Raw genomic sequence first — 18,588 nt, forward strand, 5'->3', positions numbered from 1 at the left:
GCCACCCTGGAGCCTCTGTTTGAGGTGCCGGGGAGCCATTCCGATGTGGAATGTCTCAGTCACCCAAAGTCACCTCCACACCATCCAAGTCGCCTCTGTATGTGAGATGCCAGTGACGTTTGGACTGGGTGGGAGGGAGCTGGCATTCACAGAATCTGAATTTGAAGGAGAGATGAGTCAGGTGATAACAGGCTGGCCAGCATTCACACTTTCTCCCCACCCACAGGTATGAGCGCTTGGAAGAGCAGCTGAACGACCTGACAGAGCTCCACCAGAATGAAATGACCAACCTGAAGCAAGAGCTGGCCAGCATGGAGGAGAAGGTGGCCTATCAGTCTTATGAGAGAGCCAGGGACATCCAGGTAGGTCAACTCAGAAAGCCCATGCTGCTGTCCTTACTCAGCTGAAGTGGTACTTCTTTTAGCAATGGGATAGGGAAGGAGCACCTCCAACCTGCTGCTGCACCATCCCAGCCTTCCTGACTTCCCACCTTCAGTCCTTTCTTGCACCCTCCATCCTGGCCAGACACCCCGCCCCTGGTCACTGCTGCACCCTCCCAGGCACCCCATCCTTCCTCCTGCCCAGACTACTCCAAGCCCACCTCCCACCTCGACCACCACGCTCACCCCCATTCCTATGGCACTCCCTGGCAGCCCGCTGCACACTAAACCCCTCAGTTTGCCCTCACCCTAGAGGCTGAGAGGGCTCAGTCTAACCCTGGGACCTCAAAAGAATTAATCTGGCACGGGGGAAGCCCTGAAGCTTAGTCCTCCCAGTCTCCTCTCCCCATGCCCCACCGTGGGGCTGGAGCACCAGGGCAGTGCGGGGTCTCAGTAGGGGACCACATCAGTGAGGGTTGGGGTCTTTTGTGGAAGAAGGGGGGTTGTCTCATTTGTATGGCCTCTGACTGATTTTTCTATAGATAGATCAGTGGCCCCCCACTCAAAGGTTCCCTACCCTTCTAAACCAGAGATCATTTTTGCTGCTCTCCTCCAGTTTTTCCCAATCTTTCTTGAATCTTGGCACCCAGACCTGGACTCAGTACCCCAGCTGAGGCTCACCATTGCCAAGGAGAATGGGATAGTTACACCCCGTGTCTCGTCAAAACAAAAAGCAGTCAAGTGGCACTTTAAAGACTAGCAAAATAGTTTATTAAGTGAGCTTTCGTGGGACAGACCCACTTCTTCAGACCATCTGGTCTGGCTGTGGTCTGAAGAAGTGGGTCTGTCCCACAAAAGCTCACCTAAGAAACTATTTTGCTAGTCTTTAAAGTGCCACTTGACTGCTCCATCAACCCCATGTCTCATGTACAACATTCCCTTTAGAAATCCATGGGAGACTCTGCTGCTCCCAACTTGAGCCCAGTTTTCATGGGCACTCTGCTGCAGCTGCTCTCTGGAGCACCTCTGAAACAAGAGCTGCTGTGGTCTCACAGACAGCATCAGGTAGGCCATTGAAATCTGTGGCTTTGTTAGAGTATTCCATCAAGGTTTTTGTACTGCACCTACTCATGTAGGTACTTACCAGAAATGCTTGATTAGGACTCTCTCATCATACTGCCCTTTGCAGTGTCACCTTTCCTGTGTCAATAATATGCAGCCCCTGGGTCAGAGGCCCCCAGGGAGTGGTTTTGACTGTAGCTGTTCAGCACAGTCTGCAGGAGACATTTCTGCCCCCACGTGGTTATTCTAGGAACTTTTCAGTGGAACTATTTGATGCTCAGGTTTGGATAAAATAGGACATACATCATGCAAGCAAATACATTGAGAACAAACCAATAACTTGCTATCCTGCAAAGCAATGGAAGAGCTCTGAGCTTTCCTTACATGCACTCCACCCACATGCCTTTAGATACATCTACTCTCCCTACTACATTGTACATACTAGAGCCTCCTTCTTGCTCTAACACTTAGAATTAGCAGGTTCACACGGATGCAGGTGAGGAAGGTTTTTAGAAAGGAGTATTTTGCCCAGTGCACAGAGTCACATCAGCCAGGGTCCCAAAATGGACTCTTGCCATCATGCTCATGGTTTTCTGACTCATGCACCTTCACTTTAGGGCTCTTCAGGGTGATGCTTTCAGTGGCATGAGGCTGAAACATCAGAACTTTGGATAATCATCCAACTGTGCATTGTGATAGATCTTTGCACCATCAGCAGCAGCTCTCAAAGCACTTTGAGAATGTTAATTGAGTCTGACAGCCTACCAGAGGTAGGCAAATAACATTCCTCCATTCCAGATGGGTACACAGAGGCACACAGCATCTTGTCCCACCATGTCATGGACAGCAACAAAAACAAGGAGCTGTGCTCTCCCTGTGTTGAGTTCAGAACCCAGGCAACCTGGCTCCTCAGCCTCTGCTCTAACCCACCAGCTTCCCCTCCCTCAGGGAGAGAGGCACAGAACCCAGGAGGCCTGTGTCTAACCACAAGACAGTGCCATCTGCCACATAGAATCATGGAACAATAGAACTGGAAGGGATCTCAAGAGGTCATCAAGTCCAGTCCCCTGCCCTCGTGGCAAGACCACACACCAGCTAAATCATCCCTGGTAGATATTTATCCATCCTGTTTTACATATTGCCAGTGATGGAGATTCTACCACCACACAAAGCAATTTATCCCAATAATTAACCACCCCGACAGGAAGTTTTTCTTAATAGCCAATCTAAGCCTTGCTTGCTGCAATTTAAGTCCATTGCTTCTTATCCAACTTTCAGAGGCTAGGGAAAATAATTTTCCTCCCTCCTCCTTGTAACACCCTTTTAGGTACTTAAAAGCTGTGATCATGTCCCCTGTCAGCCCTCTCTTTTCCAAACTAAACAGACCCAGTTCTTTTAATTCTCTCTCATTGGGCCTATTTTCTAGACCTGTCGTCATTTTAGTTGCTCTTCTCTGGACCTTCTCCAATTTCTCTACATCTCTCCTAAAACGTGAGGCCCAGATGTGGGGGCTATGCAGTGGTGTCCCTCTCACCCAATGGCCCAACTAACGCTGGCTTACATGTACCTCTGCAGGAAGCAGTGGAGTCGTGTCTCACCCGTGTCACCAAGCTGGAGCTCCAGCAGCAGCAGCAGCAAGTGGTGCAGCTGGAAGGGGTGGAGAACGCCAATGCCCGAGCCCTGCTGGGCAAGTTTATCAACGTCATCCTGGCCCTCATGGCTGTGCTGCTCGTCTTCGTCTCCACCATCGCCAACTTCATCACGCCCCTCATGAAGACCCGCATGCGTATCCTCAGCACAGCCCTGCTGCTCCTCTTCCTCTTCTTCCTCTGGAAGCACTGGGACTCCATCACCTACTTCCTGGAGCATGTGTTGCTCCCCAGCTGATTCCCTGGCCAGCTGCCAGTGCCCTGGGGCAGAATTCTGTTTTCCTACTGAGGAAATGGGGATGGAAGGATCAGGGAACTGGAGCCTTCTGTGATATGTCTTCATTCATTTGGTTCAATCTGGTTTCCTACTCTGGCACCCATCCATTTTCACATCCCACCTCCTCCTTGCAGCCAGGAGCATGAGCTGTTGAGCCAGGATTGTTCACTCCTCCAGGAAATCCTGGGACATGAGGATGGGGAGAGCAAAGGAGAGTTTGAAAGAAGCCTGAAACTACTGTTAGTCTCTGGGAGTGAGGCTCTCTTCACATCCCAGCCACCACCGGGCCTGAAATTTGAAAGTTTTGGATCCAGATCAGAGTTTGCCTTTAAACCCAGCCACTGGGAAACTGTCTCTAGATAAAGAAGGTTCCCCCACCACCACCCCCAAAGACAAGGCTGGCAGGAAGCTCATGCCTGGAATGCAATAAAGAAATCAACAGCCAAAGGAAGGAGTGGCGCTCAAGGCGAATAACCTAATGTTTCTGCTCCCGGGAGAGCTTGCGTATTTGAAGAAGCAGAATGTTCACATCACACCAGCTTCTCCAAACCACACACCCTTCACTCCCATTGTTATGAAATGGCCGAATGGAGAACTGGGGTTGTTTTATTGTTCTGACGGCTTCCTTTACTCAGCTGATGGTTGGTTTGTGGCTGGTGGACACCTGTTCTGGTTCCGATCAGAAAACACATACTTCTAACGCTGATGAAATACATTGGCTTGTTTTTTCTCTCCTTTGGCTTTTGTTTGATTTCTTCAGGGATACACGGACCTTCCAACATCATGCCCATGAACTGTACAATCTACGCAGTGTTGTGCCTGCATTTTAATTTATTTTGAAGTCCCATTTGTGAATCAAACTGAGTAAAACAGCTGTTTTCACAGCCTCCATGTCTCTAAAAAAGAGCATGTTGTCTTGAAAGTTACTTGAATGAGTTCATCTATGAGTGTGTATCTATGTCCTCTTCTGTTGCAAGCAGTTCCAATGATTTCAGTGGCTCATTTCTGCTTTCCTGACACAGCTGGCACTTCTACAAATGCTTGTGATATACTGCAGAATTCAAGGGTTGTGTCGTGTGCATGGAGTGCAGGATTGAGTCCTTGCAAGGAAGGATAGTCGTAGAGGCTGAGCAGCCAGTCACCTCTGTCCGTCCATGAAAGGAAAACTACCTTTGTCCTCTCACCCCTTGTTTCTTAGGCTTTGACTCCAAATGGGTGTAGAGGCTTGTTCAGCCTCTCTTTGTTGTTCAGCTGAGTACTGGAGATGGGCTGTGAGTTTGGCATGTAATGATCTAACCAGAAAATTCATTCCTGGTGTAACTTCATTGACTTCAGCATTTTGTAGGCTACTGCTCCTATTGGCAGCAGTGCAAGGATCACATTTGTATGATACAAAGGTCACCTAAAGGGTTGTTGTGAACCATATGGAAGAAACACGGCTTATAAGACATACTTGCATGTGCCAGTCCAGATCTTTGTCCATATATGATCCTTGCAACTTTGCCAGAGTCAGCACAGGATAAAGAATGAGTGACCAGAGGTTGGATAGAGTGGGAGGAAGAAGAACTGGGCCCAATTCCTTCTACATTATGCAGTCACATTTGTGCAAAACAGGTGTGAACCAGCCCCATTCTGCTGTGGTGCAGTAGCAATGCAAAGGGCAGCACACAATGTAATGGGGTGGAGAATCAGACACCAGGAGTTCCATAGCTGACAGGTTGCTTCCCTTGACACAGCAATCCTTCCTGTAAGAGGCTTGCAAACGCCCGTTAAAAAGCTCAAAACCTCCTTCTGCCTTTTCATGTGCCAGTTATGGAGGGTGACACATGGGGAGGGCACATGAGCTAGGCTCCTGCATTGCTACTGCTTATACCAGCACCTAGACCTGCATCCAGGAACCTCCAGTGTCCATTTGACTCAAGTACTCTTGGCTAGGACCAGAGTTCCCTTCAGTTGAGTTCTTGGGCAGCCACCCAGGAGATATTCAAATGTCACCCAAGTGCTCACAGCCGGCAGCATGTGTTTCTAATGGTGGTGCATGTCTGCATGTGCCTCAGTGCACATAAAATTTATTCTGCACATCAATGGACCTGATTAGATGAACCCTGGTTAGGAGCTGGAGCTAGAATCTGGCAGAGGGAGAGGGCACCTCTGCAATAATACCTCACCCTGTTTGGCTTTGGAGTTGGATGCTGAGGACTGCTTTTCAAAATGATCAGCTGTCTACCGTAGAGAACCCTGTTCTAAAAGCTGTTGTGAAATGAACGACAAGCTGTCTTATTCAGACTGGGGCCAGAGGGCATAAGCCCCAATCTTTCTCTTGTAAATCTATCTATTTTGTATTTTTGTAAGGACTTACCTGGAGTTAACATTCCTGGTTTTATCAGAAATCCAAGGATGCTAGGATTCTGCTGGAAGTGGCAAGCTAATATATGTATTCACATCAGGTTTGTTAGTCTAAGGCCCAAGGGACAGAAATCTTAATACACTGGTAATTTCAAAAGGCTACAACTTATAACCCAGAATCAGGAAAATAGCCTGCTTCAAGACAACACCTGGCAAGGTGCTCAACTTTATGTACTTGCTAACATCTTCTTGAAGTTTACAGGCTTTAAACCCATCCATAAGTGCTGACCTGCAGAAGGGAAATCCTAAGCATATGTTTTAAATGCTTCCATGCATCACAGCCTGAAAATCAAGGTACGGGGTTCACTTTCATTAAGTGTAGCACCACAGTTTCAGCAGAGCATGCCACCTGGAGTAGGCAGCAAACTAAATTCTTTTATGTCAAACTGTGGTTCAAAAAGTCTAGTGAATGGGCTGCATGCCTTTCCACAGCACTGACCACTCAGCCTTTTGTAATGGGGATGGGGGTCTGGTTATCTTGGTAAAGAGTTTAGCTCCTTGGGCAGGCAGAAGCTGCTTTTTTCATGCTTGTGTAAATTAGAAGTAAGCCTCAACTCCCCCTCTCCCCCGCCCCACCCCATTAGGCGAGTATTTTTGTTGGTATTTCAGTAATACCTAAAGGCCCCAAATCAAGGGCCAGACACTTAGTAAGGGTGGCCCTGCCCCCAACGAGCTTACAGTGTAAATAGAAGGGAGGCAGAAGTGAAATGATTTGCTTAAGGTCACACAAGGCAGATGCAGCTGGGAAACCAAGTTTCTTGCCCCAATGTCCTACCCATTGGACCAGGCCTCCCCTTGAGCAGGACTTTACATGTGCAAATCCAGTTTGAGATCATAGTCTGCAACAGTGCTGAGGGAACATCCCTTCAGTAGAGACTCCCACTCACTTCTGGGTTGAACCTCAGGCTGCAATACTGGTTGTTGCTGCTAAGGTCACAGGTGCTGCACCAGGAGTGAGTAGCAGCAGCCAGGGCCATTTAAACTCTCCATTAAGTTTTGGTCCCTTTTCATTACACCATTTTCTGGTGCCTCAAATCCCTCATGCTGGCCTCATTCCTGTCTCTTGCAGTTAGAGCACAAGGCATTTCCCTATCATCAGCTACTCTCCTGCTGCCCAATGGATGGAGATCTGTGGGACCTTCCTGCTTGCCCATCCCTAAGCTGACCATCACCACCATTATTGTACAGGCTGCAAGATCACTGAGGTCTGACTGCTTCCACACAGTCACCCTTTGTCCCCTGCATTACAAGCTGTCCCGAGTCATGAGAACTCCAAGGAAGATTTCCAAACTACCCTCCAAACCCACTCCCCCTCCCCCCCAAGGGCCACCCTAGTTAAAGCTCAGCTAATGCCGCACACAGCACTGCCAGTCAGCCGCCACAGACACCGAATAAGTAGACCAGGCATCATGTGGATTTTCATAGCTGCGTCTTTCACTAGCACAATTTGTTTTCCAAGACTTGGTGTCCAACATTAAGAGAGCTGACAGCCCCCCCCCCACCCACACACAACACCTGCTGCATGGAGAGGGCAGAACTACATCTGGGATGGAACATGTGGCTATCTACAGGAGGAAGTTTTGAAAGAGACATATCATGGAGATTAGAGTTCGGGATTTAGAGCCTGATTCACCCTTGCCCTGCACCACATCTCATTTACACTCATGCCAAGGAAGTAGGGAGCACCACCCAACCAGAACAAGTATGTTACACCCACTTTGCATGAGTGCAAATTGTGCAAAGGTACAGGGTAGCATCAGCCCCATGAATTGATTAGCTAGCTGTAATTCTCCTCTTACATACTTGTCCCTGGCTTGCTTGTAATTCACACCCATATAAAAAAACAGAATCAAGCCCCATGCTCTCCCTTATGGTCATACAGCCATTAGCTCTTTCCAGCTAAACTTCAGACACAGCCCTAAAATGGAAAATATTGGCTAGCTAGACCAGGAGGGCACTAACCTGGGGCTGCCCATCAGGCTGCACTGTAGAACTTCTCGAGTTTGGTTTGGCTAACCAGTTTCCCCCTTAGTCACTAAAGTCTGTTTTAGAAGGAGAAGTCACAGCTGGTTTGAGCAAATCTATCTTCTCAGGGCTGCACAGGAGTCCAGAATTGAGGGGAGGCCAAAACCAAGCTCATAAAAGAAGTCTCTTTTAAAAAAGCCTCCAGATCATTACAAGTCATCAGAGTTCCTAGCCCACAGGTCAGCCAAGCAATAAGCTATAAAAAACTGCACAGCCCTAAGCACCACTGTTAGGTCAGCCTATCCCCAGTGTAGGTACAACACTTCACACTAGACCAGCAACACCAGAGTAGCTCAAATATGGACATACCCTTAACGTTGTAGGAAGCAGGTCAGCTTTCTTCCTTTTCCCAACACCACATCCAGGCAGGAACTGCTTAACCCAGATCATGACCCTGACTTCCAAGCAACCACACTTCAGTCAGAAACAGCTCAGTTGCCAGGGCCTAAGACAGGCTAGCGAGCTCCAGCAACCAACATCACTGCTGACCATAACCCCTCCATCTTCCTCTTAGCAGGCATGCTGCCGCCTTTTCCTGCTTATATAGCCAAGCTGAAAGGGTGGGGCTGGGAGACAGGTGCTCCTTGATTGTGCCCAGCCCAGCTTGTCTGTGAATTCCAGACCAGGTTGTCCCTTAAAGAGGTAGCACCCCCCATCACAGTCACTGTCTGTTTTATCATCCATTATTATTTGCATTATGGTATCAGCCAACTGAGATCAGGACCCCTGGGGTTAGATGCTGTGCACACCCTTAGTGAGAGATGGAGCTGGCCTCAGAGAGGTTATGATGTAAATAGACAAAGCGAAACAGGCACAGAGAGTGCAAACTGCCATTCCCATGGTCACATGTCAGGGCAGTGTCAGAGTCTCTGAGTCCATTGGATTTTCATGGCATATTTGGCTTGATTTCATTCTGCAAGAGGTGCAGTTATTTCTCAAAGTGGGGAGATGGTTTATTTTATGAAAAATTGAGAACTTTTGAAATGTTAGAAAGGATTTTAATAGATATTATGCGGCAGTTTTATGTCCTTGTCCTTCAGGGACTGTGGCCCCTTCCTTGCAGACATGCACACAGGTAACTGTACTCGTGAATAGTTCCCATTAACCTCAACAGAGCAATTTACATGAGTAACATTCGGCAGTGCCTACGTATTTGTAGGATTGGGGCCTACAAGTTCAGAAATATTCTTTCTGCAAGGGAGGTTCAGTGTCCAAGTTTAGATGTTGTTTCAGGTTTTACAGAAATGTTTCCTGGTTTTGCTTATGTTTTCTACAACAGATTTTTGCTGAAGGATTTCAAAGGTTCCAGCAGTTTTTGCAATCCAAACTCAGAACTAGGAACTGAAACTAACAAAAATAAAAACAAAAAACCCAGCAGTTTAAATTTACCAGTCTGTCTCCATTGTGCAAAAGGAGCCAAGTGCAAAAAGTAAACAAACTCTGAAAATGGCAAAAAGTCCACTTAGCTTATAAAAAAGGTTTCAGAACTAAGTGTCTCACAGGGAGAGGAGGTTAATGATGAGGAAATTGCTCTTTTGTTGCTTCTTTAAATCATTTTTATTTGTCATCTTGCAGCAGGGAACAAAGGGTGAAATTCACCCCAGCACAAGGCCAAGTCACCATTCAGAACCTCAAAATAGGGTTTAAATTGTGGTGCTTCAGTGATTTGTAGGGTTTATGATAGCTGGATAGCTTAGTCGTCAGTGTTACAACTATGATGGTTTCATCCAGCCATTACAAGCTCATGGTGATCATCACAATGGTCTTGATTCAAAATCCACCGCAGTCATTGTTGAGGGAACAGACTGCGTCACAGCTGGTCATTGTTCGCGGCATCAGCCCTGAAACTATTATACCAAAATTCTCATTAATTGCACGTTTTGCACTAGGGACTTCAGCCGCACAGTGAACAAACTGCAAGGTTTATCATCAGCTTGGTGCACAGAACTGCACTGGCCCTCCTTTATCACCCACACAACGGCTGCGCCAATGCCACAGAGCAAGAAGAAAGGAAGGCCCTGAGCCTATACCCAGACAGGCCCCACAGTAGCTTTACTTCTGCCAGGAATCCCACTGAAGGCTGTGGTTTTCTGAGAAGTTAAGCACCCCCCACTGAAGTGTCATTAATGTGTTAGTTATTAACTATTTATTATTTTCGTTACAATTTTACTTACGGGCCCCGTTCATCAGCAGTGTCCCAGTGCAATAGGTGTTGTCCAGATACATAGGAAAAGATGGGGCCTGCACCAAGAGCTTGAGGCCAGCTTTTCAGGTGCCCAAAGATGCATCTAGAGATCTGGTGTGGTTTGCAAAAGTGTGTGTGAGCTAGCTACCTCACGCCCATTGATTTCTAAGCTAGGTAGTAAGAAGAGGGCCTAAAACATAAGCCCAGGTATCACAGGCCTGGGCTGCAGTAGTCAAGACTTTGCTTGCTCACAGCTTTAACTTGGCTTTATATTAACAAAGGCTTGAGCATCGAGGCTGGGGCCTTAGCTCTTATATCAGGCCTGTGATACATGGGCTTACATTTCAAGCTCTCCTCTTAGTGCAGGTTGAACCTCTCTTGTTCATCACCCTGGGGACCTGACTGGTGCTGAACCAGAGAATTTGCTGGACCGTGGGAGGTCAATATTGTCTAGTAGCATTACCAACACTTCCACTGCTTATTGGGCACTTGGAAGACACTTGGGGGTAAACTTGAGCTAAATAACAGCATAAATCATTGACAGCCAGGACTGGTGGCTGTAAGCAAACTTTATGGGACCACGAAACTTGGTCACACCGCTGATAAGTGGACAACCAGCTAACTAAAATCATGCCATACCATGGATGTTGCTGGACCAGAGAGTGCCAGATTAGAGAGGTTCAACCTTTATACTCCGCTGAAGCTTTGTTGTAAATTCCACTAGGTGCCTTCCTGCACTGTTACAAAGCTGGCCCTTCCTCTGAATATAAGGCGAGAATGTCATACTTCTTGGGCCTTTTGAAAATCCAGCTGAAGTCAGTGAGAGCTATTCAGTAGCTTAAACATGTGCAAGCATCCTCAGGATCAGGGCCTTGCTGCTGAGCCCTGAAAGAAGCATGAATACCCTTGACACTATGAGCTGTTCTGGTGGTTGTGTTTATTGTGTGTGCTGGCTCTTTCCCCTCAGCAGGGCCAGGCCCGGGAAGCTATGATTTCATCTTGCTATTTATTTTGGTTTTTGTTCCTTGACTTTTTCCAATAAAGGTGTAAGAAAACAACCAACCAATCCAAAAGATTGTGTGAAAACGGCAAGTACTTTTCAAAACAAAGCCTGCAATTAAATCCCTCTGACTGCAATTCTGAAAAGCAGAAAGGCGAGGACAGCAGACAAGAGAATGAGGAAATGTTTAAAAGGATGGAGTAAGGTGTGTGGGAAGGGAAAGCTACCCTTTGCCGTTCTCTTACAGACCCTGGTGTTTCTGGTTTAGCAAGGCTACATCCAAGGCCCTGTGGGACTGTTCTTTTACACCATCTGAGGTTGGACATGAGTGAAGGCTTTGATAGGGTTTTTCAGGGATTTGGATGACTGCATTTAAAGGGTTTTTTTGTTTTTTTTTTTGCACTGAGAAAAAGCCCCTCAGGTTGTTGGCTGGATCCAAGGGGATTGTGTTCATAACCAGCCAGGGTCTCTGGCCATGTTCTGCTCTGTGCACGTGGAGGAGCAGTGATCCAGCATACTGGATCTGTTTGAGTCCTCGGCTGCTGTGGGACCCTATGCTATTTATGAAGCAGCAGTGGAAAGTGATAAGGTAGCCACAGCTTAGGCTGGATTTCAGCAGCCTGCCTTGAGCTAGAAAGGTACTGAAGCCATCTGAAATAGCAGCTGAGCAAACAAGACTGGGGATTTGGGGCCTCGTGGTTCAAAGCAAGCCATTGGCTTAGCTGATGGGGAGGGTGCACTGGTCCCTGTTCCTTGCTGCCCTCTCCCTGTCCATTCTACGGACAGCGCTGGAGTAGAGAATGTGTTGCCTCCATATCCATTACTGGAAAGGGTGATTGAGTGGCACGCTCCACCCTGCAGCCCGATCCTGTGGCTGAAGAGGGAAATCAGATAGGGAGGTACTCCCCCGTGCCCCACCCATTGCTGGAGAAGCACATCAGCCGGGCTCTTGCGTTTGAAATCTCGGGGGGTGGGGCAGACAAGCAGTCATTTGCTCTGCCTGTGGCAGGTCCTGAGCCTCTGTGAGAGCCCTGGTGGGGGTTGTGACTGGGCAGGACCTCTCCCTACCAGGCTGCTTGTATATGAAATCAGCTTGGCTGGTGAGGAGGACACAGGAGAGTTGTCAAGTGGGCTCCAGATGCGATTTTATCACACACACCCCCCACCCCACCCTCAGGAGTGTTTCCACTCCGAGCCAGCCAAAGGAGGGTGAGGTGACAGGGCAGAATACAAGGCGCCACCTGGGCAAGGGAGCCAGTCCAGTGCAGCCTAGACTTAAATTTGCTGCTTGAGCATGATGGGTTCCCTTTGTGCTACAGTGGCTGGTAGAAATCAGAACCCCTGCATTGATCTGAATGGAGCTTTGCTGACTCTGGCAGAGTAGGCAGTGCTACATTGCTTTGCACCAGCTAAGGAGCCGGGGCTCCATGTGGAGTTGCTCTCGTCAGGGGCCTGGGGTGGAGAAGGCCACTTTTCTGTGTTCGCCTGAGCCCCCACTGCTCAGAGCAACAGAATGGTGAGAAACTAACTGGCAAGGGTCTGTCTCTGTGCCTGGGCTGCCCTTGCAGTTCAGGGCCTGAATGGACAGCCGCCTCCTCTGCACATGTGACCCTGCCCATGCCCCGAACGTGTCTCTCCTAGCATGTCTGTGGGGCAGGGCACGCTAGCGTCCTTTTATTCCCCAAGGGCATAGGAGGACTTGTTCCCCTGTGCCTGTCTCCCAGAGCTCATCTTTGCCACTTGGTCGGCAGCAAGGGACTGTGTGCTGGCTAGAAGGCGTGTACTGAGCCTGGGAGCACAGGGGGCATGACATGAGGTCAAGCCAGGGCAAAGTGGTGGCTCCCATGTGCTCACGCTGAAATGCAGGCCCAACACAAGGCAACAGAGAGAGGTTGGAGGCAGGGCAAGCAGTGAAGGGGGCAAAGAAGAAGAGAGGGGGCCCTTGAATGAAGGGAAGCGGGCAGCAGCTGCCTACAGAATAAGCCAGAATGGGGGGGGTGAAGCTGAGAGGGGCAAACACCCAGGCAGACAATGCCACACTGCACAACCCCAACAAGAAGGGTGGATGAACACAGGAACCGCTGCCCCCCCAGCCCTGCACAGCATCATCCTCAGGCCAGCTTCTCAGCTGGTGCAAATCAGTTCCACTGAAGTTACCCTGTGCTGGTTTATAGCAGCCAAGGATCCAGTCCTTTATACGCCACCCCTGGGCGGCAGAGTTGGATGCAGCACATGCAGAGGTGAAAGATAGCAGGGTGCGCCCTGGTGCACAGCTCTGGCACGTGCTGGCTGAGTTGCAGCAAAAGCCAGTGGGGAGCTCTTGAAAGAGCTGGCAGGGACCTCTGTTGCAAAAGGACAGTACCACTAAGAATTTTTAGTTACGTTCACCCCACTTGTACAGCATTTATATTTCTGCTGCGTGTGCTTTCTGTGCATCCAACATGAGCCGAAGCTTTTTAGTCTTCTCTGCAGGCTGTCGCTGGCTCTCAGCATGGAATTCTTCCCCCACATTGTTCCCTCCCCAATTTGGGTTCCCCTGTTCCCATTCGGGAATGCTGATAACATGGCAGCAGGCACCTGCCTCAGTCTGCTCCGCAGGCTTAAAAGAGTGGTTGCCGAGTGTCTGTGCCACTGTCAGATTTTTATGCCATTAAATAGCTGTAAAAAAAAAAATTAAATAAACTTTCAAAGTTTGAAATCTCTAAAACGAGAGTCCTTGGCCCTTGATTTGTTGTGGATTAATTGAACACAATTCCTTTTGGGGAGGCTGATGTTCACCCCGTGCAGACCAGCTCTTCACCAGCCAAGCCCGAGTTCAAACCTATAAGGAGCTCTTATGTTTATGATTTTGTTTAGTTGTCTTGAGGTTGCATCTAGGCATGGACTAAGCCCTCCTCCCCGCACAACTCTGACCACCCCTTTGAGCTAAGAGCTGTACAATGGATCTGTGCACCAAAGACCTTCCCATACAAGAAGCAGGCCTGAGACAACAGATGAGTACAGACAGCTGGGCCTGCGGGGAGGGAATGTGAGCCAATAAGGAGCAGTGTGGGTGGGAACTCACGGGATGCTCATGTCTTCAGTTGTGTTGCGTGTCACCCAGGAGGAAGGCTAAGAACAAGGAGGACGATATAAAGCTAGCGGGATTGCCACATTGAAGGATGATATCGCAATTCAATTCTGTGGGTGAGAATCTGGCCTAGCTTAGCATGGTACATTGCTAGAGTAGCAGAGTGCCTTAGACCTTGCCTGACCTGAGCTTCCTCCTCCACTTCCCCTTCTGTTCTTTGCACCATGTCATCTAGCTGTGCCCCGAGGGTGGGAACAAAACAGTGGCGCCTCGTCTACACTAGAGCATCTTCTGTCGCTACCTGTAGCTCTGGGCTCTAGAAGAGCATCTCCAAGGCTGCTGGCTGCACTCATCCCTTGGAGCCAGTACTGAGTGAATGCCCAGGGCATTGCTAGGCAGTGCCTGTTGCAAGGGAGATGTAAAACCAAGGGCCAGCCCTGCAATGGGAGTGAAGATCTTGGGACATGAACAGTGGGGGTTGGGGTTGGGGAGAGAAGAGAAGGGGCTACTCTCAGCATCTGCCCATATGGCCAGCAGGTCAATACCATTCTGCCTCCCTACTTCCACCTGGCCAGTGAGCCTCAACCCCCCACTTGGCCCAGAAGGGCTCCCTGTGGTTCACACAAGGGCAGCAGTGTGGGAAGCAGGCTGTGCCTGCTGGGGGAATACACACAGTGCCCTCCTCAGGGGCTGGGCCACCCTCTGGCCGCTTTTGCCAGCTGCCCTGATGTCAGGGAGGCAGCATGAAGGGAGAGGGCACAGCAGAGGAGGGCACTGAGGCCAGCTCCCTGGAAAGCCAGCCTGGTGAGCCAGCATCCACGCCGCACGCCCCGCCCGCCCCCAAGCCTGTAAGGAGAGGGATTAGTTTCTTACGGGCCTGGCGGCTCAGGTAGGTTTTAAAAAAGGGTCCTTTTCAGAAGTGCCTCAGCAGTAACCACTAGAGGGCTCCAACCTTCCACCTTTGAATATCTAATCCAGCAGAACAGCCGTGTCCAGAGACACTCCTGGCCCTTGAGGCACAGGGCTGGCCTCTTGGAAAGCTCTGTCTCTTATAAGCTCCGTCTGGGGCGGGAGGCTTGTGTTTGGCTTGGTGGCTCAGAGGAAATATTCCCCTTGTGTGCTGGCAGTGGCAGTGATGCCCCTCACGCTCTCTCCATGCGCGGGTGTGTTAACCCCAGTGCATTTTTGGGAGGGCCCATCGATGTACCAAGATCTGCAACACACTGGCCTGACAGGTTGCCCTTTGGAGACTGTGCACCAGCTTCTGCTGCCTATGGTGGCTTGCAGTGTATTTCAAACATGGAGCGGACAGACATCTCATGTCTCCACTTAAACCCTGGGGGTGGGAGGATGAGGCCCTTTGCAGCCCCTCTCGGTTCTAGGGAAGCTCTCACCCCAGCCCTGGGCACTGCACAGAAATGAGGGCACCAGTGCGAGGCTGGGAAGCCACTTGAGCTCTGGTTCAGGTTCTGTGCAAGTGCAGGGAGCTATGCCAGAGCCTCTGGCAGGATGGAGCGGTGGTCAGGCCACATCTGAGTGGCGTGACGTGGGATAGAAGGGGCCCCAGCGCGATGGAGTAGGAGATGGGCCATGTTTGATTTAAATAAGGGACTTCTAATATAATAGGGGAGTGCTGGCTCCCCTCCTGGTGTGCTCTCCCGTGGCTGGTGGTGCGAGGAACTAGCATGGCAACAGAGTGAGCCCCAGCAGTGAGCGTGCCCATGGCGTCTGCACGGTCTCTTTGTTAGCGTTGGGGGTGTGGGCAGGAGAATATGCTCATAAGACTTGTTTCCTCTCCAGAAGACATGGGTAAGGTCATGCCTGGCAGGGACGCTGTGTCAGAGAGAGGGGCAGAACTGGAGCTAGCAACTTGTCTTTGCTCGTGGGACCCCCCCTTCTCACAGCACCCCCTTCGGTGAGTGGAGCCCAGGGGTGGTGAGGTGCTGATGGATGGGCCAACAGTGGTAGGGGAAGCTGAGTGCGGGGGGAGGGACCAGTGCCCCAGGCCTCAGCGAGGCTCTGCCTACTGTGAGGTTCATGAGAAAATTTGGGAGCTGCGTCACTTGGGACATTACAAACAGATTTGGATAATGTTCTCGGGAACAGACAGGACTGTAGAGCCCCGTTCTGCACTGGGTGAGAGACTAGATGGACCCTAATAATACCTGTAGATTCTATAATGCTGTGAAATCACACAAAGCTGTTAACCCTGGTGACTCAGGAGCACGTGGCAAAGGGAGAAGCGATCACTAGACTTCCTGCTGGGGGAGGCTGGGTTGCTTGTATGCCGCTGCAGCAGGGATTCAGGACCCTGGGTTGCATATATCTTACACCATCCAGGTCCTTCCTCTGGGAGACAGGGGGCATCACCAGTGGATCTTGCTTCTCTTCTCGTGGAACCTTGGGCAGAAGGAGAAAATACCGAGATGATCCCTTCAAGTTCAGGTGGTAGCAGAATGAAGGTAGAGAATCATACAACGCAGGCTCTGAGTGGAAGAAATCTCAAGTGCAGAGTAGCTGGTGTGGGTGGTAAAACATTGAGCAATCCCAGTAGCATGTGAGGGCAACTTGGCAGCCAAACAACAGGGTGCATGATTACTTTCAATAAAGATAGAGCCAGGCATGCAGGGGGCAGGGATGAATGTTTCTCACTGGGTAGTGTTTCAGACAAACGGTGCTTTAGGAGAGAGAGCGCGTTATTGCATGTGCTGAGAGGCCAGTGGGTTTTTGGTCTGGGTTTGTACAGAGCCTTGCACAGAGGGCTCCTGGTCCATTAACAGGCCTCATAGGCGCTACGGTAATGAAATAATTCTAATGCTGAGAAGTCCGTGATTATCCATCAGCACCAGGCCCAACATGCATTCCCAGTCCCCTGATACCCACCTGTTTCCCAAACTTGTCTCACTCTTGCATGTTTTCCAGGCCAGCCTCAGGTTCACCTCTACCAGTGGGCTCTCCAGCATCCTTGGCATCTCAAGAGCCTCCAATGGGCTGGTTCCTTACCATTCCCCGTAGCTCTCAGGCTCTCAGAATTCCTAGTGGTTTCCTTGCAGTATTTCCAGCCTTGGAGTTAGAACAGTGGGACTGGAGCTGGGGGCTGTTTCAGGGCAATGCTTCCAGAATGCACTCTGTCGTGCAAGGCTATGCCACAGGTGGGAATTTGTTGCTGACCTCCTCTGGGGGAGCTCTGGAAGACCTGAAACGCCTTTCTCTTTGCACCAGCCAGGGCAAGTGAAGCTGCAGCAGCTGCTCCGTTTATTATTTTTTGTTTGCTTGTTTGGATGGTTGGTTGGTTGGGTTCTTTGTTTGTTTTTTGGTTTTTTTGGTTTTGTTTTTAAGTAATAGTGTTAATTTAGCCCCAGCCCAACAAAGCACTAACCAATGTGCTTACATGCAAACTATGACGTTGCAGGCATGTTATAAAGTACAGGCCAGAGCTCAGAGGACCTGAGCTGTAATCCAAGCTCTGCCACTGGCCTGCTGGGTGACCTTGGAAATGTCACTTCTCTCTGTACCTCAGTTTCCCCATCTGTAAAATGGGGATAAGGAGACTATTCTGTTTTGTAAAATCCTTCAAGACTTAACAGGCAAAAAGCAGCAGCGAGGTAGGATTCACTTCAGCCCTTTGAGACAGCCCCCCCCCCAGCTATAGGAACTAAGCACTTAAGTGCTTTACTGGAGCTGTGTGAAGGGCACAGGCTGACACTGCATAGAGTCAGAAGGCCGCTGCTCAGCCAGCGGAGTTGGCAGCAAGGGACACCTCCCCTCACCAAAGTGCCTCCCACTTGACCCAGAGGGCTGAAAGGTGGAACTCAGTGCCCTGGGTCCATTCAGCCACCCAAGGGCCCTGCCTGCAATGCGAACACCTGTCCACCAGCTGCAAGACTAAAATCCCACCAACAAACCCCCAGCCGCTGACTGACAATGACCAATGACATTCTGAATATGCACAGCTGGGGCATGGGGTGCTGGCCCTGATGGATCAACCCTTGTGGAGAGCTGATGTGTCCATTGTTTTAAGTAGCTCGTCCCCCAGAACAACTCATCTGCTTCTGCCTGTGCTGCTCCCAGCTTCCTAATGACTTGCATTCTCCACGGCTGTGGTCGCGCTGAGGGTCCAGGCTGGCTCATAACGGCCCCCTTTGTCCTGACAGCAGCGGGAGAGTGGAGGCTTTGACGTCATCCTGGGTAGAATTCCTTCAAGCCTTTCAAACCTCCCTGGCTTGTGTTGCTAATTGCACCTTATGTAATAGTGGCCGCTGGGGGCCCATTCCTCTACTGAAAGCAGCGTAAGTTGGAGAGACGGGGCTCTCAGGGCAGTGCTGCAGCCTGCAAGAATGCAGCTCCGGAGAAGGGCATCAAGGGCTTCTGCAGAGCCACATCAAGGAGGGGTGGGGACCAGGGGAACCACAAAGGGCAGGGGCTTAGGGACTGCGCAACAGCATCAGGGTCCTGGGACGGGGCCAAGGCAGCTGGAAAAGTCCGCAGAGGCCATCTCTAGACAAGTGCCCAAATAGCGGCAGCCGCAGGTGGT

At 50.0% G+C, this 18,588-nt stretch overlaps 1 protein-coding gene across 3 annotated transcripts in view; it reads left to right on the forward strand.

Annotated features, from left to right (window-relative positions):
* TMCC2 (transmembrane and coiled-coil domain family 2) overlaps positions 1–4,263 on the forward strand; it is a 73,311-nt gene extending 69,048 nt beyond the window's left edge. For all 3 annotated transcript variants that reach the window (XM_074977472.1, XM_074977473.1, XM_074977474.1), the window contains 2 exons: positions 227–362; positions 3,018–4,263. In XM_074977472.1, coding sequence (XP_074833573.1) covers positions 227–362; positions 3,018–3,329 — 448 coding nt within the window. In that variant the 3' untranslated portion in view covers positions 3,330–4,263. The remainder of the gene's footprint in view (positions 1–226; positions 363–3,017) is intronic.
* Positions 4,264–18,588: the final 14,325 nt, after the last annotated feature.

This window comes from Carettochelys insculpta, chromosome 26 (assembly GCF_033958435.1).
Source record: "Carettochelys insculpta isolate YL-2023 chromosome 26, ASM3395843v1, whole genome shotgun sequence".
Classification (NCBI taxonomy): Eukaryota; Metazoa; Chordata; order Testudines; family Carettochelyidae; genus Carettochelys; species Carettochelys insculpta.